We start from the raw sequence: 27,338 nt of genomic DNA, 5'->3' as shown, positions 1-27,338 counted from the left end.
CATCAGCAATCACATCTAGGAAAATCTGAGCCCTATTATTATTACTAGCACTTGTTCTCCAGTCTATATCTGGAAAGTTCAAGTCTCCCATGATTACACAGTTTCCATTAGTATTTACTTAATTAAACATTAAAGAAGTCTCTATCCATATCCAAATTAGATCCTGGTGGTCTATAGCACACCGCAAGCACTATCCCAGGGGAAGATCTGATAGTTTTCTTCCCCAGTGTGATTTTTGCCCAGGCAGACTCTGTCTTCTCCATTCCATCACTTATTAATTCTTTGCAATCTACCTCATCACTGATATACAATGCTACTCCAAAACCTTTACCATTATTTCTGTTTTTCCTAAACAGCACATACACTTCAATACCTGTACTCCAGTCATGCCTAGTATTCCACCATGTTTCTGTTATTCCTGTAATATCTGGTTTCACTTCCTGGACCAGTAGCTGTAGTTCCTCCATTTTGTTACCTAAGCTCCTTGCATTGGTGTACAAACATCTTAATTTTTGCTGTTTCACCTCACTCACATTCTTTACCCCATTTGGCACAGACACTGTACCTCCAATATGACCTATTAGACTAGTATCCACTCTGCCCTTCCTCCTTATGTACATTCTCCTACCCCCAGCTATATCCTTTCTTACTTCCATTTCCCCCGTCTCAATCCGGCGTAGAGATTACCTGGACATCTCCTAATCGTCTCTCCGAAATTCCTAGTTTAAAGCTCTCTTAATCGGTTGTGCCAACCTCCATCCTAGAAGTCTGTTTCCTTCCCTACTTAGATGAAGCCCATACTGAGAGAACAGTCCTCTGTCCGTGAATGCCTCCCAGTGGCCATACATCCCAAAGCCCTCCTTATAGCACCACTGTCTGAGCCATCTATTGAGCATCATAATCCTATCACACCTTTGTTGCTCTTCTCTAGGAACAGGCAGAATCCCACCAAAGATCACCTGAGCCTCGATTTCCTTAAGCGTCCTCCCCAATCTGGCATAGTCTCCCTTGATTCATTCCAGCGAGAATCTAGCCGTATCATTTGTTCCTACATGAAGGATGATCAATGGATTCTTTCCCGCTCCCTTTAGGATCCTCTTCAACATTAGTTCCACATCCCTTCTGTTCTCTGGATCAGCTCTGGTTACAGGCCTGTCTATTCCTCTCAATAAGGAGTCCCCAATCACATAGACCTGCCTTTTCCTGGTGACAGTACAATTCTCTGGTCTATCCCTTGTTCCCTCTGGCTGCAAGTCCTTTCCATTCCTATCTTCCCTTGTAATCCTCTTCAACCCATCCTGTATCCTCCTGGTGCTCATTATTGGTGTCGTCTCCATCGACTCTTCCCCTTTATCTATGGGACTAGCCACTCTTCTCTTCTTCCTTGCCTTTCCACCTTCAGTGGCCACCTGCTGTATCCTTTCTCCATTCTCCAGCTCCACATACCTGTTCTTGAGTTCTATTTCTCCTTCACTGGCCCATCTTTTCCCCTGCCTGGTTCTCATAGTCACATGCTTCCACTGTCCATTTTCTTCACCCAACAGTCCCCCCTCAGAGGCCTTTGATCCTGCTCCAGTCTGCATGTCTTAGGGTATGTCTATACTAGCCCCATAGTTGGAACTAGGGAGGCTAATGTAGGCATTTGAACTTGCAAATGAAGCCCAGGATTTAAATATCCCGGGCTTCATTTGCATCTTCCCAGGCACCTCCATTTTTAAATGTCCCTTAGTCCAAACTCCGTGCCCATGGCTACATGCGGCACGGAGTAGGTAGTTTGAATTAGGATCTCTAATTCAAACTACCGGTACACCTCATTTGCAACTTCGAATGCCTACATTAGCCTCCCTAGTTCGAACTAGGGGGCTAGTGTAGACATACCCTAAGCTTTCTCCTTCAGCCACCTCATGCCTTTGCTCCATCATGTGCTCGAACCCCCTTCTAAACTTGACCAGAGTTTCCACCTGCATCTCTAATCCTTGGATCTTTTCTTCCATCAGTTCTATTAGGCAGCATTTCATACAAACAAAACTCCTTTCAGGTACCCCCTCCAGAATCATATACATACCACAGCTGCCACATCCACTCAGTCTCATTGGGTGTGTCTAGACTACAGGGCTTTGTCGAGAAAAGTGGACTTTTGTCGACAAAACTATACCTGCGTCCACACTGCCTTTGAGTTATGTCGACATAACGTCGACAAAACTCAGCAGTTTTGTTGACGTATGTAAACCTCATTCTATGAGGAATAACGCCTTTTATCGACAGAGTTCTGTCGATAGAAGGCATTATTGCATCTACACTGTCCTTTGCGTCCACACTGTTATGTCGACAAAGTGGCTTGCTTTGTCCACAGAACTGGATGTAGTCTAGACGCTCTTTGTTGACAGAAGCTTTGTCGACAGTATTTGTTGACAAAACTTCTGTCGACAAAACCCTGTAGTCTAGACATGCCCATTGTGTCCTCTACTTCTTGGGTTATGGCCACTGCTATCTGTGTTAATCAGCCTTCTCACCTAAATCCTGTTAGTCCGGCAAACACAAAAACAAACCAAAACACCCCCCTATGGCAAAAACAAACCCTAAACGAGTCCCACAATCCAAACTCCCACTCAGACTCCTCTGTTCACAGCTCTGTTTGCTGGCTCCTGCGCTGCTGCTGCTGTCTGAGCAGATGAAGGATGAGAGAGAAAGGCAGGGAGGGGAGGGGGAAGGTGGGTGCTACAAGTAGCATTAGCGCTGCAGCCAAGGGGCTGTTCTTGGGTCCTTCTCACTCTTCTCCCAAGTCCGAATGTGCCCAACGGTTTAACCTCCCAACAGGTCAAACTCTCCAACCCTTTGGTCGGGTTTGGCTCCCCCTCGACTGACTATAATTTGTGTCCATCCAAGTCACTGAAGACTCCGTCCTGGGAGGTGCTGAGCTGCCTGGCCCTGAGCCAGCACTTAAGCAAGGTGATTAATATTAACGACATGAGTGATCCCCCATTCTGTGCACGCGGATTGCGTCAGCACGTTCCTGGACAGCCCCACGCACACGACGGCACTTGCTAAGCGACTGTCACCTCCCATGTTCCACCTCGCTCCCAGCCCCCACCCTTGATCATCCGTACAGTGGTACACCAAGCTACTGTATCTGGCCCGTGGGCTATCCAGTTCAACCTGTGGGCCACCCTGCCTGGGCCCCCAGACACACGGCACCCACCGGATTCAGAGCAGTCTCATGCTGTTCAAAGCGGCTGGCTGCTCTCTGTGCCCCTCTGCTCCAAGCGCTGTGGGGAGGGGCAGGATTCGAGGGTTGCTCCCCCCTTCAAATCCGGCCGATGGAGCTGAGAGGTGGCATTAGGGACTGGAAGGATCATTCTACCCTCATGTCAGTCCCTGGAGCCTGAGGACCTGCTCTCCCGGCCTTATTCTGAGGAGGGGGCAGCCCGGCTGCACAGACATTCCCCTGGTTTGCTAGTTCCCGCTCATGACTCACTTTGCCCGGTGACGGGGTGGCCTCCTTTCAGCATCTTCACCTTCGACTCCTGGAGAACGTACTGGCAGAATCTGCGGCTCTGCTCCAGGAACTCAGGCTGCAGGGCGCTCTCAGGGAGCGACTCCAGCTGCTTCATTTCCTTGTCGCCGGCTGGCCGGAGAAACGCAAAGCACTTGCGCATGGGGAAGTATTCGCGGATGCACTGGCGTGGTGCGTTGTAACTCAACACGTCCATGCTCCGGCCTGCACCGAGAGGGAAGGGAGCAGCCAGCAATGAGGAGAGAGAGAGAGAGAGAGAGAGAGAGAGAAGTGAATTCTAGAACAGGATGGTTTTATCTCCCAGAAAAGCATCCGTCCACCCACCCATGCCAATTCTGGCTTTACCCCAAACTCAGCTCCTTCAGTTCTCGCCTTCCCAACTAAACAAGTGGGCTACGTCTAGACTACATCCCTTTTTTGTATTTAAATCTCCCCCGCTTCATTAGCATAAAAATGGCTGCTGATTTTTTTCCCCCGCACGGAGCTTTGCTAGAAAAAAGTTCCAGTCTAGACGCTGATCTTGTGGAAAATAAAGCCTTTTCTGAAAGATCCCTTATCCCTCTTGAAATCCCTTTATTTTCCGCAAGATCAGCATCTAGACTGGCGCTTTTTTCCGGCAAAGCTCTGTGCGGAAAAAAAGCGGCAGCCATTTTTATGCTAATGAAGTGGGGGTGATTTAAATCCCCGCTTCATTAGTAATTGCGATACGTCTAATTTACATCCCTTTTCCAAAAAAGGGATGTAATCTAGATGTAGCCTTGGGCTATGTCTACACTAGCCCCCAAGTTTGAACTAGGGAGGCTAATGTAGGCATTTGAAGTTGCAAATGAAGCCCGGGAATTAAATATCCCAGGCTTTATTTGCATCTTCCCGTCCGGTCGCAATTTTTAAATGCCCCTTAGTCCGAACTAACTGCCTGCGGCGACACGCGGCAGGGACCTGGTAGTTTGAATTAAAGCTCCTAATTCGAACTACCATTAAACCTCCTTGCAGCTTCGAATGCCTACATTAGCCTCCCTAGTTCGAACTAGGGGGCTAGTGTAGACATATCCTTGGAGAGCAGGATCAGATGATGAGATTGACAAACCAGTATAAGATAATGTGGCAGGTGACATGCCCATAAGGGCTGAGTACCTAGTGGTCAGCCCACCCCACCACCTGAAGATTCCCCATAAAGATTTTGAAACATAAGAACATAAGAATGGCCATACTGGGGCAGACCAAAAGTCCATCCAGCTCAGTATCCTGTCTGCCGACAGTGGCCAATGCCAGGTGTCCCAGAGGGAGTGAACTGAACAGGTAATGATCAAGTGATCTCTCTCCTGCCATCCATCTCCACCCTCTGACAAACAGAGGCTGGGGACACGGTTCCTTACTCATCCTGACTTAATCTCCATGAATTGATCTAGTTCTCTTTTAAACCCTGTGATAGTCCTAGCCTGCACAACCTCCTCAGGCAAGGAGTTCCACAGGTTGATTATGCGCTGTGTGAAGAAGAACTTCCTTTTATTTGTTTTAAACTTGCTGCCCATTAAAGATACACAAGGACTCATGCTGCTGTCTCATACCCCAGGCCCCTTTCTGCTGCCTCACCAGTTAGTCCACCTGCCGCATTTGTGCCAGAGATTTTGCCTTTACAAGGGCAGAACTTCGCTCTTATCTTTCCTGGATTATGAACGTCCAATTCAGCATGTGGGCCACCCTGCTTTGGCCCCCAGGCACACGGCAGCCACTGGATTCAGAACGTCCTTTGTGAGCTGGGGCACCAGACGCAGTCTCCCAGCAGTGCCCACACCAGTGCGAACGACAGAGGTAAAACAGCCTCCATACTCCTACTCTAGGCCCCTGTCCCTGTGTGCTAAGGATGGCATCCCCTGTCTATGAGCACATCTACACTCTGGTACATTTCAAAGGAGGACTGCGGAAGTGCCTATACAGAAGCAAATGCTTATTGGATAGTCGACTAGTCTTTAACATCCTTAGTAGTCACAGCGTACATGTGAGATAGTGTCCACAGTGAATGGATGCTATCTGTCAAAAAAGCAAATAATTTTTGATGTGCTTTGGCAGAGTGCACACGCTTTTCTGGAGGATGTTTTTTTGGACTCTCTCTTCCAGAAAAGTTTCTCCTGAAAACGCCGGCAGTCTCGACATAGCTGGGTTTGAGAGCCCACCTCCATCAAGAAGCTTTGTATGAACAGCACATGCACTTTCAGTCACTCCAAAACAAACTTTTAAAAAGTGCACGATCTCTTGCACCATATCTAGCAGGATTCAATTCCCCACCAAGATTTGTGCGGTCAGGTAATGTGTTGAAAGGGACATGGATAAACTACTAGCGCTGGGCTGAGAAGAAAATAATTCAGCCAAAGCCCAAACTCTGAGGCTTTCTGTTGAAAAATCCATGGAGAAGCCAAGCCAAAAGTAAATAGGTAACCCAAAGACTATAAAAACTTACCTTCTGGGAAATCTCACAGCCACTGTTGATGTTCTTTGTGTTACTACAGCACCTAGGAACCCAGGCATGGACCAGGATTCTGCGGCATTAGGCCCCACACAAACACTGAGCAGAAAGCTAATCACTGCTCCAGAGGCCTCACAGGCTAAGACAAGACACCACAGCTGGAGACAGTCAGACTAGGGAGCTCAAGGAAACCACGTGAGACACTATCACTCAGCATCACCAGCAGTGGTCTCTGCACCACAGCCACCGTCCAGTTTGTTTATAGGCCCAAGGAGAGCTCTGCAGGGAGCCGGGCGCTGGGGAAGGAAGCTCTCTTCCACTAGGGATCGGGCGCCCTGGGGCGGTTGCGGTGCCCAAAGCCTCGCGACACGGCGCAGGAAGAGCCCGGGCGCGTCTCTTGCTGTTGTCACTATGAGTGGTACCACACAGTGGACAATGCTACTGCAGTTGCCGTGGCAATAGCGCTGGCTGCCTGGCACAGGATGGCGCACACACGAGAGCCGGTGTCAGGTGGAAAGGGAGCCATCGGAAGCGCACAAACGCTGCCCTAGCGACCAGCGTCACACGGATTCTCCCCACGTGTGGCCCAGGGAAAGAGCCGTCTGCGTTCGGATTCAGGGGCCAGTCAGTGTCCCCTGGGGAGAGGCGCAGGGTGTCCATCACCGCACAGAGCCGCCCTGAACATGAAGCTGCTTCACAGCACGTCCAGCCACAGCTCTGTGCCTGGTCCTGCACACACGGAGCCCGCACAGAGCATGAGCCCGGCTTTCGCAGGAGTCTCTGCATCTCATCCCATTGCACAGGCAGTGGCAGGGGCAGCCCAAGGGCCTGTACCAATTGAAATGGGGTCCACGTGCCACCGAAGGGAAAGAGCATCTTCACATACACATCGGCTAAGCCAGTGGGGCAGAGTTTCAGCCACAGTCAGTGGGGGCAGGAGACAAAGACCCACGGTCCGTTAAAAACACAGAGACCAGGGGACTGGTCCGAGTCTGGGGGAAGGAGGGAAATTGCAGCCAGAGGAGAGAACAGCCGGGACAGAGGGGAAGTCCAGTGATTATCTCAGAGGTCTGTATCCCAGTGCATGAAGTGTGGGGCTTCTGCCTGAGGCTAACTGAGCTCCGTGCTTAAAGGGACCCTACCCCCACCCCAGACAGACAGTTCTCAGGGTTCCCCGCTTGCTTGTCTACCTCAATGAGGGACAACAAAGCAGTCCTGTCTTGGAGTGCCCTGAGTGCCCAAACTCAGGACACCACAGCACTCGGCCACGTGAAGCCAGAGCTGCCCCTCTCTCGTGGCCACAGAGAAGGCTGCTGCAGTGGCTGTGGTGGGGGGAGAAGGTGGCCGGGAGGGGAGCCTGAGCGGGGGTGGGGGGGATGGGTAGGGAAGCCGGGTGCTGGGGAAGGAAGCTCTGTCCCACTAGGGATCGGGCGCCCTGGGGCGGTTGCGGTGCCCAACGCCTCGCGACACGGCGCAGGAAGAGCCCGGGCACGTCTCTTGCTGCTGCCGCTGTGAGTGGTACCGCGCCGGGGGCAGCGCTACTGCAGTTGCCGTGGCGACAGTGCTGGCTGCCTGGCACAGGATGGCGCACACACAAGAGCTGGTGTCAGGTGGAAAGGGAGCCGTCGGAAGCGCACAAACGCTGCCCTAGCGACCAGCGTGTCACGGATTCTCCCCACGTGTGGCCCAGGGAAAGAGCCGTCTGCGTTCGGGTTCAGGGGCCAGTCAGCGTCCCCTGGGAGCGGCGCAGGGCGTCCGTCACCGCACAGAGCCGCCCTGAACATGAAGCTGCTTCACAGCACGTCCAGCCACAGCTCTGTGCCTGGTCCTGCACACACGGAGCCCGCACAGAGCATGAGCCCCCCGGCTTTCACAGGAGTTTCTGCATCTCATCCCATTGCACAGGCAGTGGCAGGGGCAGCCCAAGGGCCTGTACCAATTGAAATGGGGTCCACGTGCCACCGAAGGGAAAGAGCATCTTCACATACACATCGGCTAAGCCAGTGGAGCAGAGTGTCAGCTACAGTCTGTGGGGGCGGGAGACAAAGGCCCACGGTCCGTTAAAAACACAGAGACCAGGGGACTGGTCCGAGTCTGGGGGAAGGAGGGAAATTGCAGCCAGAGGAGAGAACAGCCGGGACAGAGGGGAAGTCCAGTGATTATCTCAGAGGTCTGTATCCCAGTGCATGAAGTGTGGGGAGTGACCAGGAAGAACTAGACATACCAGTAAATAATCACAAATATGGGAAAGGACAAATATGGCGCCATCTACAAAAAGGGGAATAAGGAAAATCCAGGAATACATAGACCAGCCATCTTAAATTTGGTACCTGGAAACACAGTGCAAGAAATGATCAATCGGTTTGTGAGCAGCTAGAAGATAACAAGGCAATAAGCCACAGTCAGCATGGACTGTTCAGAACAAATCCAGTCTCAGCAATCCAGTAGCGATGTTCGACAGGTAACATCCCTCGTGGGCTGAGAGGAAGCAGGAGCTGTCGTCTGTCCTGCCTTTAGTGACCCTTTGTCAGGGCCCCACATGACTCATTAACACACTAGAGACACGGAGCTTAGAGGAACCTACTCTCTGATGGACGCACCTCGGTGTGAAGTAAGTCCCCAGAGCATGTTTGTGCAGCGCCTGCAGACAGCCGCTCGGACACACAGATCCATGTCACTGCACAGGCCAGACGTGGGTCAGCACAGAGCTCAGCCTGGCTCCGCGTGAGCGTCACACACTCACGACATCACCACGTGGAACCTTCCCCCATCCACAGCTCAGTGTTAACGGGAACCACTTTCACACAGATGCCAACATCCACACCTGAGCCATCGCTCCGAGCCCGTCGCTCCGAGCCCCTTACACACCCCAGGGTGGGCCCTGCCCTGGCGTATGCGAAAGGACCATGAGCCCTGAGCAGTTCCATCCCCTCTGCCCCTCCGCACTGGGACCTGATTCACTTCCCAGCAATCCTGTCCTGACCCTCGGCCGAGCACTCACCCTTCTTCAGCATCAGGGTGCTCTCCAAATACTCGTCCTCTGTCACCTGCCTCCCCTCCAGTTCCAGCTCCAGTGTGAAGTCCCGCAGGGTCCAGACAAAGCTCGGAAAGAAGCTGACGTATGTGGTATCAGCCGCAGTCTCCTCCTCTTCCTTCTTTCCCACATCACCCTTCACCTTGATGTGCTCCGAGAGCTCAGACACGTAGCTGGCCAGGCAGCTAAGGAATCCAGACAGGTGCCCTGGGATGCTGGGGACAGGGGCTGGGAGTAAAGCAGCCAGACCAGCCCCAGCCAGGCACTGAGTGTCGGCTGCACCATGTGCCTGGGCCCCACCAGTGAGCTGTGCGGCCACTCAGGAGACATTCAAGAGCCCCCCAGCTGATTAGCAAAGCGCCCACTGTTAGGTTCTACTGGTGGTGCACATCTGCACATGCCTCGGTGAGCACAAAAGCTTATTCCACACGTGGATGGAAAAGATGAGGGAACATTGGACCCCGCCCCCCACAAAACCAGGGCACATCTGTCATTCCCAGTGCACCATTGACCAACCCTTCCCATGGCAGCCTGTGCACTAGAGGCAGCTGCAGCGTGCACACACACATGCCTCTTCCCCCTCCTAGCTGGGCCTGTGCCTGGGTGTGCAAACCCCACACTGTGCCTAGGCCAGGCTGGGAAGGCAGGACATGACGCAGCCCTAGAGGGCAGAGGGAGCTGGGTCCCCGGCCTGGCCTCTGCACCAGGCGCCAACCCAGTGCCCCTCCACTCAGCAGCTCGGAGCTTTGCTCTCCCAGCCCCCCTGCTTCTTCCTGCGCAGCTCCCTGCCCCTCCTGCAGGCTGCTCCTGGCTCCTTGTGGCAGGGAGCCGGCTGCCGGCTTCCTCAGTGCAGCCTCCTCTGGGCTGCCAGCTCCCGGGGTGACAGAAGCCCTTCGGCGCCCACCCAGGTGAGCTCCCTCCAGCTACGCTTCACTTCATCCTGGCCCCTCGATCTGACACCGGGGCTGCCCCCGCCCCAGTTACTCAGGGTGAGAACCTGCCCACAGCCCCAGGGGTACCTGGGGGGGGGTCACTCAATGACTCCTCACCCCGTTCTGACCAGTCACTTCTCTGCAGAGTGGTGATGTGGGGGGATCGGGGGGAAGGCCGAGCAGACGCCGGGTGGGCATTATGGGGAAGCCCAAACACCCGCTTTTGGGGGGATGGCTCTGGGCCTGCACGGACCCCTGGACCCCACCTACTAGGCCCAACACACCCTGGACCACCCCCCCCCCTCCTCCCAGCAGCAGCAGCTGCAGCCTCCCCCAGCCCCAGGCAGCCCCCCGCCGGGAAGGATACTGCAGCTTGCTCATGGCATCCTGGTCAATGGTGCCCTTGCTGTTGTACACCAGGGTGCTGCTCAGCAGGACGGCCAGCGTGAAGATCCAGGTGTCGTGCTTCGGGTCGCCCTGGGGAAACGGGCACAGGGGGAGCAGGGGCTGAGTGAGAGCGGCTCCTCGTCTGCGTCCTGCCAGTGGGACACAGCGATTCCTACCAGCCAGCTGACCAGCAGGAGGGGATGGAGAGCCCTGCGGTGGCCCTGGCTGCAGGGCCCATGGAGAGCAGGCTGGCTGCTAGCTTGCCACCCAGGGGTGCAGAAGGGCTCCGGGTGCCCCACACATCCTGAGGTGGGTTCCCTGCCCCCAGGTCTGTGGCTCTCAGTCCTGCTGAGTAACGTGAGGGTTGATCCCCTCTCATACCCCATTTGTTCCTGTGCCAGGCGCAGTATCTGTGAGGGAGGGTGCTGCCACCGAACTGGCCTCCCATCGTACACGAGAGGCCCGTAGCTCGGCCTCCTGGACCAAACCCACCATGTCTGGATCATCCCCTGGACCCCGCTCCCCAGGCAGGGCCGCCCCTCCCAAGGCCGCCCATCCCCTCAGGGGGGGTTCAGGGCACTCGGAAGAGCCGCTGCAGAACAGGGAGCACGTTTCCATCTCGGCTGTAGGGCAGGATCCTGCCCTGGTGCCCTGGGGCCGCTGCGCCGCGGGGATCTGGCTTAGTGCGCGGATACACGGGTGTTACCCGCACCAGTGACTTGTGCATGTTCCTGAGCCCCCTGAGGGCCCCAATTCCTGCAGAAGAGCAAAGAGCAGGTGCCCCTGGGACTCGAGGGCAAATGAAACTGCCACAGGGAGGTGAACACTGAGCTTACCTACCAACTCAGGCATCCCCTCACCTTACAGAACCACTGGCAGAGCCAGCTCCCCTTATGGTACCACCTGTTCCCTCCGCACCGGCAGAGCCAGCTCCCCTTATGGTACCACCTGTTCCCTCCACACCGGCAGAGCCAGCTCCCCTTATGGTACCACCTGTTCCCTCCGCACCGGCAGAGCCAGCTCCCCTTATGGTACCACCTGTTCCCTCCGCACCGGCAGAGCCAGCTCCCCTTATGGTACCACCTGTTCCCTCCACACCGGCAGAGCCAGCTCCTCTTATGGTACCACCTGTTCCCTCCGCACCGGCAGAGCCAGCTCCCCTTATGGTACCACCTGTTCCCTCCGCACCGGCAGAGCCAGCTCCCCTTATGGTACCACCTGTTCCTTCCACACCGGCAGAGCCAGCTCCCCTTATGGTACCACCTGTTCCCTCCGCACCGGCAGAGCCAGCTCACCTTATGCGCATCTCCCAGCCCCTCGGTGTCCAGCAGCACCAGGGCGTGGCCATCCCGGTGGGGGTGGGGCAGGCACCACATCCAGATGCCCTTGGTGTGCGACTGGACGGTGGAGCCCAGCGAGAACCCTGGGGAGAGAGGACAGGTTCCATGAGACGCAGACACACAGGACGGCTGCCTGAGGGAGGGAGGTTGCTGCGAGTCCCAGAGAGCAGCAGGGAATAATGCGGAGGGGGGGGGGGGGCACATGGCCCAGGCCTCTCACCTGTTCTCTCTCCAGCCAAAGCGTTCATGAGGTAGGACTTGCCCGTGCGGTACAGACCCACAATGGCCACCACCACCACTGGCTGGGCGATGGCCTCCAGGATCTTCACAGCCTCGGGGTTCACCTGCAGGGCCCCCTTGTCATCGCCATCAATGAGGCACACGGGCTGCTCCATGCGCCACTCTGGGGCCATCGTTTGTGGGCGGGATCGACCTGCAACCCAGAAAACAGACTGAGCCAGCCAGGCAGACCTGCTGCAGGTATCCCCGGGGAGAGGGCAGAGGGGGGCAGGTCTGAGGGCTCCCAGCTCCCCAGGGAAGCAGCTCCCTCGATGAGAGCAAGACCAGGCAGGACAAGCCCCAGGGAGCAGAGTGCTTCCCAGACACACAGCGGTTCAGTTGCGCGGCGATGCAGAGAGAAAGCAGCATCGTAACATCAGACACTCACTGGGAAGTGCAGAACAATCCCTTCCCCAGCTCCCTCTCCGCCTCCAAGGGTACGGCTAGACGGATACTGGAGGTCTCCCAAAAAAACTCCACCGTGTCTAGGGACCGCGTTTGCTCTTCCACTTTTTTTTGCGGAGGAGCAATTGCGCTCTTTTGGAAGCCCCTGCATTGTTCCACGAGGAAGAAGGGGGATTTTGAAAAAGGGGTTTTTTTTTTCAAAATGTGGCCCAGTCTTCTGACAAAGTATCAGAAAAAGATACGCACAGTGCAAAGATACGCAGTGTGCATTTTGTAGCGATTCCTCACAATGTGTTTGCTTTTGTGACTGCTGCTGCACACGGAGTGGATGTTTTCAGAGACCTGTCCACAATGACTCTAAGATCTCTCTCTTTTGAGGTTTACAGGAACTTTCGAAAAGGGGCTTTATTTTCAAAACATCTCCATCTAAACCACAAGGGGGGAGGGTTCAAAAAGCCACTTTATTATTCCCCTTTATTTGGCACTGGTGAGGCCACTGGTGTCTGTCCTCAGTACCTGGAGAGAAACTTTCCCTTTTTTGGCCCTGGGCAAACCAAAAATTCCTTTGTCCCAGTTTGAAATTCCTACCTACATTCCTATTGGCCAACTTTACCTGGCTCATGTATAGTTAACCCCTTAGTCCCCAGGCTGCTGGCTAACCCTTGTAGAAACCATTTCATATTTAGCTAGAAGCCATCTTGTATAACAGAAACCATTTCAGCTTTTTGCTTCTGCACATAGACCAGAGTGAACTTTCTGTTACCCCAGGACAGAGGCCTGCAAGATGAGCTATTGGTATGTGTTAATTGGGCTGGTTGAAAAGAAAGATTCACTCCCTTGTACTTGTCCACCATCTTGCTGATAAGAATTTGTTTTTCCAAGTTTAATTGATGATTTCTGTAATCAGATGCCCTGATGACAGACTGTTTGGTTAAGGGTATAAAGATACTAGGATTGATTGTATTAGCAGCCTTACTGGGCCCAGCTCTGCTGGGACCATGTTTGGCTCACTTTAATTTACTGATCAATAAAGCTGTCTGCTTAGCCACGTAAACTGAGTAAGGCCTTTGCTTTGACACCATCATGGTCATGACAGATTCATGAATAGGCGTGTTGTGAGCAAGACACAAGAAGTCATTTTTCCGCTCTGTTCTGTGCTGATCAGGCCTCAGTTGGAGGACTGTGTCCAGTTCTGGGCATCACATTTCAAGAAGGATGTGGAGAAATTGGAGAAGGTCCAGAGAAGAGCAACAAGAATGAATAAAGGTCTAGAGAACATGACCTATGAGGGAAGGCTGAAAAAATTGGGCTTGTTTAGTTTAGAAAAGAGAAGATTGAGAGGGGACATGTGTGAGGAAGTGGGGAGTTTTGGGAGTTGACGGGTGGGCTGCATGCAGAGGGGGGCACTTAGTGTCCCAGGATGTTCCTGGTTAAATGTGACAAGGGAGGACAGAGTTTGTCGTTGCAGAGAACAGCCCAGAACTGGAGCACCGACGTCTGGTGCCCTGGTGATCGGCCAGCCCTGCTCAGAGGACACAACCGGCTCCGGCCCAACAACAGGCAATGGGCTGCAGAGGAGACACCCCAGCATCTGGCCCAGCTGGTCCCAGCAAGGGGAGAACACTGGCTGCGGGCGGGGGGAAGGAGCAGACAGAGAAGAGAGGGGCCCAGATGACCCTGTTAACTAGAGAGAGACAACGGCCGGGGAGGGGCTGTGGCTGGGAATATTGGAGGCTCTGCTGGAAGATGAGGGGCTTCTGATGTGGGCAGAGGGTGGAGCAGGCAGAGCCCACCTGGCTGCAGGGAGACTCAGACGTGCTTTGCTGAGGGGTGGGAGTGGGGGGGCCGACAGGCCTGAGGGATCCTTTGCTGCGTTCAAAGCTCCATAACCCTCCTGTTGGGTGCTGGCTGGGAGTCGCTCTGGGCTGGGGAACAGGGCTGGGCTAGTCCCTCTGGGAGGGGAGGCCGAAGGGGGCTCATGGCGAAGGTAGAAGGCTGAAGGCCCTGAGAGGCGTCGTCCCGGAGATGGAGAGGCGGACCCCCCAGGTTGGAGTGCCCCCCCCCGGAGAGAGGGTCACCTCACTGGAGAGGACTCCCTGAGAACGGGCTGACACACTGACGAGGGGGGTCCCACCTGGGGTCGTGTGGGCACAACCTGTGAGCTGTGACAACATGAGAGCGGTTTTCAAGTATCTAAAAGGGAGTCACAAGGAGGAGGGAGAAACATTGTTCCCCTGGGCCTCTGAGGACCGGACAGGAAGCAAGGGGCTTAAACTGCAGCAAGGGAGTTTGAGGTTGGACATTAGGAAAAGCTTCCTGCCTGTCAGGGTGGTGAAACACTGGAATAAATTGCCCAGGGAGGTTGTCGAATCTCCATCTCTGGGGATATTTAAGAGCAGGTTGGACAGACACCTGCCAGGGATGGGCTAGATGGTGTTTAGTCCTACCGTGAGGGGAGGGGACTGGACTCGATGGCCTCTCATGGGCCCATCCAGTTCTAGGGTTCTAGGATTCTGTGATAAGCCAAGTGCCTGCAGCTTGTAGAGTCGTTGTGTCCTCTCTACCCACAGCTGTGTCTCTGGGTCCCACCTGCACATCACACCGCACTGCCCAGAACAAAACCCAAACTTTCTCTGTTCTCTCTCTGCCAGGAAAGGTCGCCGGCCCGAAGGCCTTTGCTATTGCCACAGCCTGAAAAGCCTGTGCCCTGGGGGCCCTTGCTACAGTCTCTTTCCACCCCAGCCTACTTCATCCCCTTCACATTGCTCTAAAAATAAATAAAATAATGGAGATTGCCTATCTCCTAGAACTGGAAGGGACTTTGACCTTAGAAGGTCATCAAGTCCAGTCCCCTGCCTTCTCAGCAAGACCAAGTACCATCCCTGATGAATTTTTGCCCCAAATGACCTCCACAAGGATTGAACTCATAACCCTGGGTTTAGCAAGCCAACACTCAAACCACTGAGCTATCCCTATCCTGCTAGGGCTACTTCTAGACTGCATCTCTCTGTCGACAAAGGGATGCAAATCAAGCACATCAAAATTGTTAATAAAGCCAGGATTTAAATATTCTGTGCCTCATTAGCATAAACATGACCACAGGTTTTTTTCAAAATGGAGTTTTAAAAAAAAAAAAAACTGGCAGTCTCGACGTGGATCTGTTCAAAATAAAGCCTTTTTCTACAGATCCTGTATTCATCAAAAAATGAGGTTTACAGGATCTGTGGAAAAGGCTTTATTTTTGACAGATCTGCATTGAGACTGCCGTTTGTTTTTCTTTAAACTCCGTTTCGAAAAAAAGCTGTGGCCATGTTTATGCTAATGAGCATAAATCCTGGCTTCATTAGCAATTTCAATGTGCCTAATCTACATTTCTCTATCGACAGAGAGGTGTAGTCTAGACACACCCTTGGGCCTGTCCTCTATCCAACCCACAACCTGCCCTCACACAGCCCTCGGCAGGATTTCCCTGGAGTCACAAACCCAGTCTTTCCCACACTAGTGACTCCACAGTGTGGGGGACCCGTGTCCCTCGCCCAGGCCTTGCAGGCATGAAGGTTCTCGAGCGCTGAGGGATGAGGGGGCAGCAATTCCCCCATGAGGCCGGGCTCCCTGTGCAGCAACGGGCGTTCCTCACCAGTCACCGTGACACAGAGGGCCTCCCACGTGTCTCCAAGCACAGTTGCCACCCCCCAGTGTCACCCAGCAACCCCCGGCAGGGCACAAGGGGCCGTACCTCAGGGGGAGAGACGGGGCTTGTCCACTCTCACTCCTACAGCAACTCACCTGTCTGGCGCTCAGCTTCCCCCGTCAGGCTGCAGGCAGCAGTGAGGTTGGTGGCAACTTCTTCCATCTTGTTCTCCGTGAGCTGCTCCAGCACCGGCTCTGCCTGGGAAGAGGAGACCACACAAGTGCTTAGCAGTGGGCACTGAGCCACTCCTGATGGGCCCAGCCTGCCAGTCTCCCAGGGGAAGGCAGCCGGCCGGGGGACTCCAGACACCGACTCCACCGATGCAAATCGCCCCCAGGCTGTGTCTGAAGCGGGTGATTGGCAGGGGACGGGGCACAACTGCTCAGAAAGCCACGGCCCTGCCACTGCTCTGGTCACCTGGTGGCTCTGATCCCAGCTCTCACAGCAGGAAAACGCCAGTTACCCTGGTGCCCAAACTCCACCCCCGCCCTCAGTCCGTGCCCCCGACAGCTCAGCTCTGTGCTCTGTCCTGGGCAGTGGGGGCAGCGTTAGCTCTGGGACAGTCGGTCCCCCAGGTACCATCACATAAAAGGCCTATGAAGCAGGATGCAGGTAGGCCTTTTAAGGCTGCACTTGAAAGAGAATCCTCTGAATTGTTATTCATGCTTAAATTTGACACTTTATGCCTGAGTCTGAATAAAGAATCTAATTAACTTACCCATTACCAAGATAGCTTCCCCAATTATCACCTCTAATATCATTAGCTCACAGACATTTACCTTCCCCCCCATCCTCCTTCTGTTCTGCAATGTGATTTGTCCTTTTCATATGTGTGCACTTTTTTTTAATTGTATCCTTTGGTATATATGGTTGTGACTATTTTCTTCCACTATTTGATCTGAGGAAGTGGGTCTGGCCCACGAAAGCTCCTCACCTAATAAACCATCTTGTTAGTCTTTAAAGTGCTACATATTTTAAAGTGCTGTATTTTGTTTCAGCTACACCAGACTAACACGGCTACATTTCTATCACTTTTCCCCCAATAGAAAGCAGCGCTAGCCCCACTGGAGAAGCTGCTGGCTGGAGAGAGAAGCTTCCCCCCCAAACACCCGTGGAAGGAGCAGCTGCCACAGGAGCACCATCCCCGCTTTCCTGGGCGACCCTGGTGAACTCCCCCCAGCCTCCCATCCCCTTTCCTTGTGCCTCCTGCCCTGAGTCCTGCACCAGCCATACCCTGCCCCCCACCCTGAGAACCCCCCACCTTCCTCCACCTCCCCTGACCCCCTCCTCCCATATTACCATACTCCTGCCTTCAGCCCACCTCACTCCACCCCACACTTACATTTCTTACCCACACTGCTGTCCCCCCCGCCCCACACACACAACCCCTGGCAGAGGCCCAAGGGGAGGGCTGCCACAGGACAGTATCTCAGACACTGCACGTGTTTTCACCCCTAGACTGCACCCCGATGTCCCACCGCAATAGGATGCACCTGCAGTATGATTGGTTCCCCATGCACCTTTCACAAAAGAGACACCCCACACAGCTGTAGCAGTAAGGGCCCGTCACCTCCGGGACTGAAACAACGGACACTTGCAGAAATGTCTGCGAACTGCCTGAACAACACTTCTTGGCCCCCACGGATCCTGTTCCCAAAGATGGCGCCATCCAGAGGTCTTGAAACAGTAACTCAGACACAAGATCGCCTGGAAACTCAGCGACAGACCAGCGGCTCTTAGCGCACAGGACAGTGGGGAACAGACACTCTCACCTTCATCGAGACAGAACCCAGCTCCAGCAAACCAAAGTAAGGAGCCCAGAGAAACTCGACTACAAAGACAATTGCACATTCGATGGCTTCTGCACATGCCAGTGAGGATCACAGACACACTCGCCTTTCAAGAGACAGGCCAGGACGTCCCACAGCCGGAGCAAATGACAGTGAGCAGCACAGAGAAACTCTACTTCAAGGACAAAACAGGCCTCCCCACATCTCGAGCAAGAGCCGCTAAGGAGCACAGATACACCCACTATCAGAGACATGGAACAAGCCAACAGCTGAAGCAAATGACTCATTTCCATCCAACACGCCCGTTTCCCTTTTATTTTCCCAAACCAACCCAAGAAAATATTTGCCTTAAAGACCCAAGCATGGCTGGGTCACTCTGCTAGCCGTAAATAACTGACCCATTTTAGAAGCAACAGGCACAAGGCAAGAGAAATGCTGAAAGATGTCAACCTGGGTGTAGCTTTGCGATCCTAGGGGCAATGGTTAAAAGAGGGGACCCCACTGAGAGTCAGGGCTGAAACTGAAACCCAGCTCCTGAAAGGGAATCCTAGTACGAAGCCTGGGTAAGAAATGAGTCATCGGCACAGCCACCTGCCAGGTAAGTGCAGAAGCAGCACAGAGACGGAGAGATCTGGATTCGGAGCAGTCACTCGATACGTGTGCGGCTGGAATCAGAGGGTGGCCCCCTCCACTTATAAAACATTCTTGCATCTGTTGAAGTGGGTCTTTGCCCACGAAAGCTTATGCTCCTACACTTCGGTTAGTCTATACCCGTGGTCCCCAACATGGTGCCCGCGGGCGCCATGGCGCCTGTGGGGGCACTTGCATGCGCCCGCCAGGTGCTCGGGGCTGGCCTGGCCCCGGGCACATGGCGCGCGGCGCTTGCGTGTGGGAGGGGGGGAGCTCCGGCCCCGGGCGCGCGGCGCTTGCGGGGGGGGGGGGCGCCTGGCGGGCTAACGGCCACGCCCCCTGGCGCCCAGCAGGCTAACGGCCATGACCCCTGGCGCCCGGCAACCTGAAAAGGTTGGGGACCACTGGTCTATACGGTGCCACAGGACTCCTCGCCCTTTTTATAAAACAGAGGTTCCCAGGTGCTGAGAAGAGTCGATGGAACCCAACCCAGCAAGCTACCGACCCTAAACGGGACCTCTGTGCAGAGAGGAGCTCTGGGAAAGATCCCCCTGCCCAGGCCTAAGAGGGCTAAAGAAGAGGTGAGATTTCAGAGACTGTATATCCCCCTCTGTTCCTGACTAGAAACAGGGGCAGGTTGCCTAGCTGGGCCCACATATCCTCACAGAGCCACAAACCCTATTTAACCCTTTGTGAACCCGAGCAAAGTGGCACAGGAGATGGAGAAGGGCAGTTACTGCTCTGGGGCTACGCTGGGCCCAAGAGACAAGTTTAGTCCAGTAACAGCAATTGCCTAAAGCGATTCCTGTCACAGGGTGTGGCTGAGCCTCCCAGGCAGCGGGGTGGCCTAGTGGTTAGGTCCCAGAGTTAGCTGGTGGCAAAGGACCATAGATGCCTCCTGCAGGGCCCTGGGCCTAGGAATTGTGGCCTCTTACCCGACTCTGGTTCTTAAGTTTGGGGCATGGCCCCAAGAATCCAATTTTCCCTCCTCAGTGAGGGGCCCTTGTAGGTTCTCCCCCTTTGCGCCGGAGGGCGGGGGTAAGAGCCTTGTGTGCTCCTGTGGCCGACCCAGTGGACGGCTATGGCTCAGGTCGTGTGGATGGCAGAACCAGCTCCTGTCTCTTCGCTGAGGCTATGTCTATGTAGGGTAAACTGAGGCAGTCCATGGTATCTTGCTGAGAACTGACAACTTAAATCCTAAATTATTAGGCCAGGCCTAGGCAGCGCACAGACAGCAGTGAACTTGACCCTGGTTCCCCTGGCAACCACATTCCAAAGGGGCCTCACTCTGATAAGGTCTGGCTGGTACCAGCCAGGCTGCGCGGTTTTCCTTACTGTCTCCTGTAATTTCAGACTAATCAGCTTGGATCCCAAGGACTGAGCCAGCACAAGGAAGGAGTCATCTCACAGTAGACATGACAATTTCAGCAAAACAAGTTAACATCAACATGTCTATTCTGGGGGCTTCCATCCTGTTGATGTTGGCTCATTTAGCTTGTTAGGAATAATTACCTGTATTAGTGATAAGATGTTTAATTGGCAATGTGCGCAGATACTGTGTAACCTCGTAGTTTATTGGCTTATGTGCTTATTTCATTTTCGCCGCTAGACCTATCAAATCACTTGCCCTCCGCCCAAACATACATATATAATCTAATGTATGTTTTGGCTAAGTTAGTGCTCACCAGGCTAACCCCTGATGGGTACTCCACCAGTTGTGTCAACCAATAAATCCTCTGCTTGTTTTCACCTGCACCCCGTGTGTCCAGAATTATTCCCTACATCTAAATTACGTTTTTTTTTCCGAAACAGGATATGCAAATTCCAGAGGAGCCAGAGCTTAATAGAAAGACTGACTACTAATGACAAGGCCTTTTTGCTCAACTAGCCCTGCCCCCTTTTTTGAAAAAACTGTGTAAACCTCATTTTTTAAGGAAGAGCGTTTTTTTTCAAAAAAGGGGTTTTTTTCCGAACCCTCCCCCCCCCCACATCCAGACTACTTTCACTTTCGAAAAAGCTTTTCAAAAGTGAGATCGGAAGAAGATATGCAAATTCCTACAGAATTTGCATATCCTCTTTCGAAAATAGAACATAGTCTAGCCATAGCCTTACTGTGCCAGGGTCCTCTTATCCTCCCTCCAGGCCTGGCATTGGCTGCAGGTAAAAGGGGGAGGGGCTAGCTGGGCCAAAAGGCCTTGTTATCAGTAGCCAGTCTCTCTCTCAAGCTGTCGCCGTTCTTGTCTCTCTGTAATGGGACTTTCAACCTGCCCCTCCTGCGCAGGCCCTGTCCCCCCTGCGCAGGCCCTGTCCCCTGCCAGCTCCAGCCTCCTTGCCTGCCCCCCCTCACCAGGTTGGTGCCCCCCCTTAACCTGGCCACATCCTGCAGCTCCCTGCCCCCCAGCAGGCTGCCCCTGCCAGCTCCAGCTCCTCCCTCCGCCTCCAGCTTGCATGCTCTGCCCCGTGGTTCCTGGCCCACCCAGCAGGCTGCCCCAGCCAGCTCCAGCCTCCTTGACTGCCCCCCCTACTCGCCAGGCTGCCCCCTCATCACCAGGCCACATCCCGGCCCTTCCTGTCAGGCCGCCCCAGCCAGCTCCAGCTTCCTCGCCTGCCACGTCCCGGCCCTTCCGCGGCTCCCAGCCCTAGCAGAAGGCTGCCTCTGACAGCTCCAGGTCACGGCCCCCCCTGCAAGTCACCGACACAGCAGGCCACCCCGGACAACTCCAACTCCTCCCCCAGTACCCGGCAGGCCACTAACTATCTCCCGGCCCTCCCAGCATATTGTCCCCCCTTGCCAGCGTGCCCCCCCCTTTGCTAGGCCACATCCCAGTCCCCCCATGGCTCCCAGCCCCCCAGCAGGCTGCCCCTGCCAGCTCTGGCTCATAGCCCCCCTGCAGGCCACTTCCCCCCCACTTAAGACCAAAAAAGACAAAAATAAAAAAAAAATATTTGTAACAGCCAGTATTTCTGAATGCGCACCCAAAGACTGAAAAGGGAGCTTTCAGCTGCCAATGCAGAGAGCGGCTGGGTGGCTAAGGCCGATTCAGGGTAGTTGGTAACTGTTGGCCACCTGATCTTTCTCCAGCAGTGGTAGCTGAAAACTTTATCTCCCGTCTCTTGCTGCGCAGTCCAGTGGGCTGCCAACGGGGGCTCCGCTGCTCCGGCGAAGGGCGCTGGGTGGGCTTGGCTGTGCGATCTCACAGCCCCCTGGCGTCATGAGCTGGGCCACAGAGGAGCAGCCTGGCGCTGTGACCGTGGGCAGGCAGCGAGCTGAGACAGTGAATGGGGCCAGGCACTGGGAAGCGTGGGCCAAGGGGGGGGGAGCATGTCAGGCAGCAGGGCAGATGCTGAGGGGCAGAGCTCAGCCAGGCTTTCTGTGCCCCTGCCCAGCCCCACACCCGCACCCACTCCGCTCCCTGGCCTCTGTTCCCCGTGGTGCTGCTGTGCCGGGGGAGCGGCGAGCTCTGGGGCAGCAGGACACCCCTGGGGAGTGTGGGGGACAGGGTGGTGCCGGGGGCTGTGAAGGGAAGATGGGGGAGGGGAGACACTTTGGGCAGGAGGGGTGGGGGGCTGGGGTTGTCCCCTCTCCCCCAGGCAGCCTGCACCACAAACTCCTCATTGCCTCCCCTCGTCACCCCACCCCCAGAGCACTGATTGAAAGCAGTGGCTCCCACCCTTTTCGAGCCAACGGACCCTTTTCAATCTGTTAAGATTTTGCAGCCCCCCCATAAGTGTTTCTATCCACCGTGCTCAATGATACGTGTTTTTAATCACTGCAGGTTGATTTTCCGGTCTATTTGAAACATTCCATGGACCCCTCCAGCACCATCGCAGACCACACGCTGGGAACCACGATTTAAAGGAAAACCCTCAAACTGATTTTATTTAAGGACCTGAGCAAACCCTTGTCAATCTTCTAGTATTTTATTCATGCACATTCTACAGGGGAGCTTATATCAGAGTCAACTACAGAGAATTGACACAGGCAGCTTATTAGCATGCCCAGGAGTAACGCACGTCATCTAAATGGTGATGTGCCTGGAGAATCCCAAATACCCATTCCCCTCTGGGGCTGTTTGCCTTGTGGATGGATCCGACAGCGAGTGTGGTGTTGCTCTCCCAGCTAGTGGCACAGGAACAGCTGGGGAGTTCTTTCATCTCCAGGAACTCAGGCTGAGCACCCCATTTTCTCTGCCCCAGAAAGCAAAGCCCTGTCTGTGCAGCGTCAGCTAAAGTGCTGCATGGGCACCGACTTCCCCTCTGTGCGATGCAGGGGGAGGGGGACATTGCTGGACCGGAGTGGGAGGAGTTGGTCAGTGAGGTGACTCGTGGGCAAGAGTCAGGGGGAGGAGGGAGACAGAGGACAAGTCTGGCTGCTGGGGGGGCTCAGAACCCAGCAACCCACCAGAGAAAGGAGTCACTAGTCCAGGTCAGAAGACAGAAATTCAGCCACTCGCTTTCTAGATAATTATTTGGTAAAACAAAAGGAAAAAAATGATGCAGCACTTTAAAGACTAACAAGATAGTTTATTAGGTGATGAGCTTTTGTGGGGCAGATGATCTGAAGAAGTGGGTGGCCCCACAGATGCTCATCACCTAATTAACTATCTTGTTAGTCTTTAAAGTGCTACATCGTTTTTTCCTTTTGTTTTACCAAGATCAGACTAACATGGCTACTTCTCTCTTACTATTGAAATACTTGGCATTTGCCTGGCTGTGATGGTGGCAATAGCTCAGGGGTGGAAAACCCAGGACTGGAAATGGCCCGCCCCCTGAAATGCCCGTTAGCTCCAAACAAACTGGTCTGTTTGTTCTGTCAAAAGTTCACCCTGCCTGGTGAGTCAACTCAGCTTTGAGGCTTCACTGCACAGAACAAAAATGCAGCTTCTAACCATCTCGGTGTGAATGAAACAAGCACAGAGACAGTTTCCTTCGAGTCCCACTTCTCTCTGGGTGTGTCTGCAGAGCAGCGTTATTTCACAGTAATGGCCCTTCTTCCAGTATCACTCTGCGAGCGTCTACACAGCCGGCCCGTTATTTCAAAATCATTTTGGAATAGCAGGCAGCTTATTTCAGCATTTTCAAACCTCATTCCAGGAGGAATAACGCCTCTTCCCACATAGCTATTTCGGAATAGCGGGAGCGTGGGCGCTCCACCACTGTTATTTCAAAATAGCTCCTCCCCGGGGCCATTTAGAGTTACTCCTTCCCGGTGATTCTTGGGGCTCTAAATGGAGGGAGCGCATCCACATGAACGGAGCCTGCGCCGGGCTAGTTTCAAGGCTTCTCTGTAGTGTGGGTGTGCTATTTCAAAATAAGCTATTATGGGCTGTATCTACACTTCAGGGTTTTTTCGAAAAAAAGTGACCTTTTTTTGAAAAAACTTCCCCTATGTCTAGACTGCTGACGCATTCTTTCAAAAGTAAATCGAAAGAACGTGGCAGTTTTTTTGACTGCGGAAAAACTCGTTTTACGAGGAAGACCGAGAAAATACTCTTTGGAAAAAAAGCACTATGTAATGCAAACTGTGCTTTTTCAAAAGAGAGCATCCAGACAGCCTAGATGCTCTTCTTCAAAAGAGGCTGGCAGCCTAGAAGATTTTCCGCAAATGCTTTTAACCGAAAAGTTTTTCCATTAAAAGCATTTGCAGAAAAGAGCATCTAGATTGGCACGGACACTTTTCTGCAAAAGCACTTTTTGCGGAAAAGCGTCCGTGCCAATCTAGATGCGGTTTTGCACAAGAAAGCCCCGATCGCCATTTTCACCATCAGGGCTTTTTTGTGCAAAACAGTTTTTAGCTGCCTACACTGGCCCTCTTGCGCAAAAGCATTTGCACAAGAGGGGTTTCCCCCGTGCGGGAGCAGCATAGTATTTGCGCAAGAACACTGACAATCTTACATTAGATCGTCACTGTTCTTGCGCAAATTCAAGCGGCCAGTGTAGACAGCTGGAGTATTTCTTCCAGAATAGCTCGTTCTGAAATAGTGCGCAGTGTAGACACACCCTTTAAAACTGTTTTTTTTAAGTAGTTCACATTCCCCCCGTCTCTGCTGTTGTCTGATTCTGTAGTTCTGCATCCAACTGCGCTGTGTGTTTGGTGTTTGTAACACTGCAGCAGTTCTACCGTCCATGCAAGTTTATAAGCAACAGGACAGAGGAGCGTCTCTTACCTCGCCCGGGGAAACGCTGCAGGTGCTGGGTTCTGTCGGAGTCTCAAGTCCTGCAGCAGCCCTGGCTATTTTCCTCTCTGCTCCTCTCCCTGGCTCCGGCTGGCTGCTTTTCAAGCCCCTTTCTTTTATAGAGACAAGACTAGAAAGTGAAAGTAGCAACAGGACTTTTCTGTCCCATAAATAGCCCGTTAGATAATGAATAAAAGAACAATGCTTAGGGAAGGGGAAGAGGGGAGCTGAACTGGAAACAGGGGAAGAGGGGCTTAGAGAGGGAAGCCGGGGCCCTCAGACACTGTGTGTGGGGCGGGAAGTGGATGGCAGTTTTATTCCTCCTCCCTGCTCCCATTCCCCATCCTCTCCCCATTTCTAAACTAACTGTTATAGCACAGTCCGTCCATGAACCCTGTCCTGCCCCCAGCACCCCCGCAGACCCCGGTACCCCATTCTGGTACAAAGCAGCCCCCGACAGCTGCACCCTCCACCCCGGCCTCCCTGGCAGGCCACAGCCCCCCTCTCTGGCACAGAGCAGCCCCCCTGACAGCTGCATCCCCTGCGCCAGCCTCTCCACCACCTCTTACACAATGTTTCAGTTGCAATGAAAGTAGTGCCGGGGCTCCAGGAATTTTTCTATATTTATAACTGGTGCATCAGACCCAGAGGATCTGGGGCTGTGAACTGCCCAGCCTAGAGGGGGCAGGCTCGGCCCTGCCAAGCCCTGGCACAAATCAGGCACGTTGGTCCTAGCAGCCAACCACAAGCCCCTTGTCACTCCCCCTGTGCCTGCCAGAAACTGCTCTGTCCCTGTTCTAGCCTCCATCCACCTGCTAGGAACCCAGAGCTCCCTCCCTGAGCACCAGGTAGTGACTGTCCAAGGTACCGCAGCAGCTTCTCTTCTGTGAGTCTACTGGGCCCTGATTGGCTCCCACCAGCCCTTCCCTGATTGGCTGCATCCAGCACAGCCTCTAGGGTGCTGGGGGGGGGGGCTGTCCCCACTGCCCATGAATGGGGTTAACACCTTCCACGCCTGGGCGGGGTGACAGGGCATCGCAGGGGCTTTAATCACAATTAACAGGAAAGGGAAACCCCTCCCCTCTCCGGGGCATGGATCTGACAATGGAGTGTAACAGCTCAACCAAAGCGCCGCTTCTCACAGAGACCTGGGGACTAATGGAAAGAGCCAGTTGAAGGATCGATACAAGCCGGTCGCTGCCCAGGGCGATCCGGGACGGGGAACAGGACTGAGGTGAACGGCTCCTGGAAGTTTCCCGCTCACAGCCGGCACTGTGGGAGGGGATGCCCAGAACAATCAGACATTATTTTAAATACCCAATTGGAGTGAGCTGAGGGGCTCAAACAGAAGCGCAGGCCTGGGTTATAAAGGGCAGGACGTGGCGTAGGGTCAGGGCCTGCTCACCACACTCGCACGAACAGGCGGATGGTGCAGACACACTCTCTGGTGGCAGGCAGAGGCTACACACACTCCAGAGACAGCGACACCTCGTTAGGGAGAGGGCCGACAAGGCGGGGCCTGGAGTGATAAAATGACACTGGTGCAGGCGGCTGGAGCTGGCTTGTTCTAATCAAATCAAAACAAAACAACCGGAAGCTTCAGGTTGAGACACGCGCTTCCATGGGGGTATCAGCCCCGGGCACTGGCTGATTAAAGCCACCTCCCCTTAGCAACCAGCTCCGTGTGTCTGTATCGACCCTTCATGGTGCAGGGAACAGTGGGGGGGGGGCAGGGAAAGGAGAACTGTGCACGTCCGCCCCGACACGGGCTCCTCAGAGGCCAGCGACCCAGAAGGGGCTCACACCCCCGTGTGGCTGCGGCTCTGTTCCTCCTCTGCAGAAGTCTCCACGTCCTGAGAGCTGGCCCAGGGCAGCCAGTCGGCGAATCGCAGACACTTGGCGCCAGCAGGAGACTCCCAAGTGGAGGAAATGGGAAATAAGAGACTTGGGGTTAAAAGCGCCAAACGCCAGCACCAGCCCTGCAGGGACGGAGGCCTGGAGCCCGCAGCCGAGGCTGGTCCAAGGATACTCCCTGTGCAGTGTTGCCATCCCCAGAGTTGTGGGACCCCCCCCCCCCCGCGGCAGTGCACGGTGAGTCCCCAAACCATGGGACCATAGGAGGCTTCTACCAGAGACAGTCTCCCCTCGGCCTCTTGGACTCCCGCCGGCAGAAGCTGTTCCACTGTGCAGCAGTCACAACAAACTCACTGGCCCACCAAGGGGGGCTCTGGGCCAGGGGTTGGGATGCTCCCGGAAAGGCAGGAAATCCATCTCCAAACCCCTGCACAGCAAACGCAAATCAGGCAGAGGGGGACGGTAGCTGGCTCCTCCTGGGTAGGATGCGAGGGCAGAAGGGACCAGCTAGTCTGGCTGGAATGGCAAAGGCCAGAGAACATGCCCAGGGGGATTCCTGTTTGAATTGGTGATGCTTTCAAGCAGCCACCGCACCGCAGGGACAGCACAGTTCTCAGGGGGGCTGGACTCTGTTTGCTGCTGGCGGGGTAGGGGACAGGTCGGGGAATGATCCTGTGGGTGGGAGGGGGCAGGGTCCGGTCTAGCTGGCCAGGCACAGCCCTGTGTGCCCGGCATGGCCCGCTGGTGGCAGAGTGCTACTTTCCCATCCCACAGAAATCAGTCGTCTCTGCATCAGGGACAGGGGCTGCCAGTCTGTGGCCAGAGCCTGGGCCGTAGGCTGC

The 27,338-nt window shown here is 54.3% G+C and overlaps 1 protein-coding gene across 2 annotated transcripts in view; it reads right to left on the bottom strand.

The window, feature by feature from the left end:
- LOC142819498 (guanylate-binding protein 1-like) overlaps nt 1-25,036 on the bottom strand; it is a 47,726-nt gene extending 22,690 nt beyond the window's left edge. Inside the window, exons 1-7 of one of the 2 annotated variants that reach the window (XM_075907111.1) lie at nt 24,634-25,036; nt 16,142-16,244; nt 11,892-12,104; nt 11,627-11,754; nt 10,312-10,421; nt 8,980-9,185; nt 3,476-3,718 (exon numbers count right to left, since the gene is read on the bottom strand). In XM_075907111.1, the coding sequence (XP_075763226.1) occupies nt 3,476-3,718; nt 8,980-9,185; nt 10,312-10,421; nt 11,627-11,754; nt 11,892-12,104; nt 16,142-16,208 (967 nt within the window). In that variant the 5' untranslated portion in view covers nt 16,209-16,244; nt 24,634-25,036. Of the gene's footprint in view, nt 1-3,475; nt 3,719-8,979; nt 9,186-10,311; nt 10,422-11,626; nt 11,755-11,891; nt 12,105-16,141; nt 16,245-19,401; nt 19,641-24,633 lie in introns of those variants that run through there. The other variant, XM_075907112.1, reaches the window with a different exon arrangement.
- Between the last annotated feature and the right edge of the window lie 2,302 nt (nt 25,037-27,338).

Source organism: Pelodiscus sinensis, chromosome 24 (genome assembly GCF_049634645.1).
Source record: "Pelodiscus sinensis isolate JC-2024 chromosome 24, ASM4963464v1, whole genome shotgun sequence".
Classification (NCBI taxonomy): Eukaryota; Metazoa; Chordata; order Testudines; family Trionychidae; genus Pelodiscus; species Pelodiscus sinensis.
The sequence above is the reverse complement of the archived record's forward strand: the minus strand, read 5'-3'. Positions and strand labels throughout refer to the sequence as shown.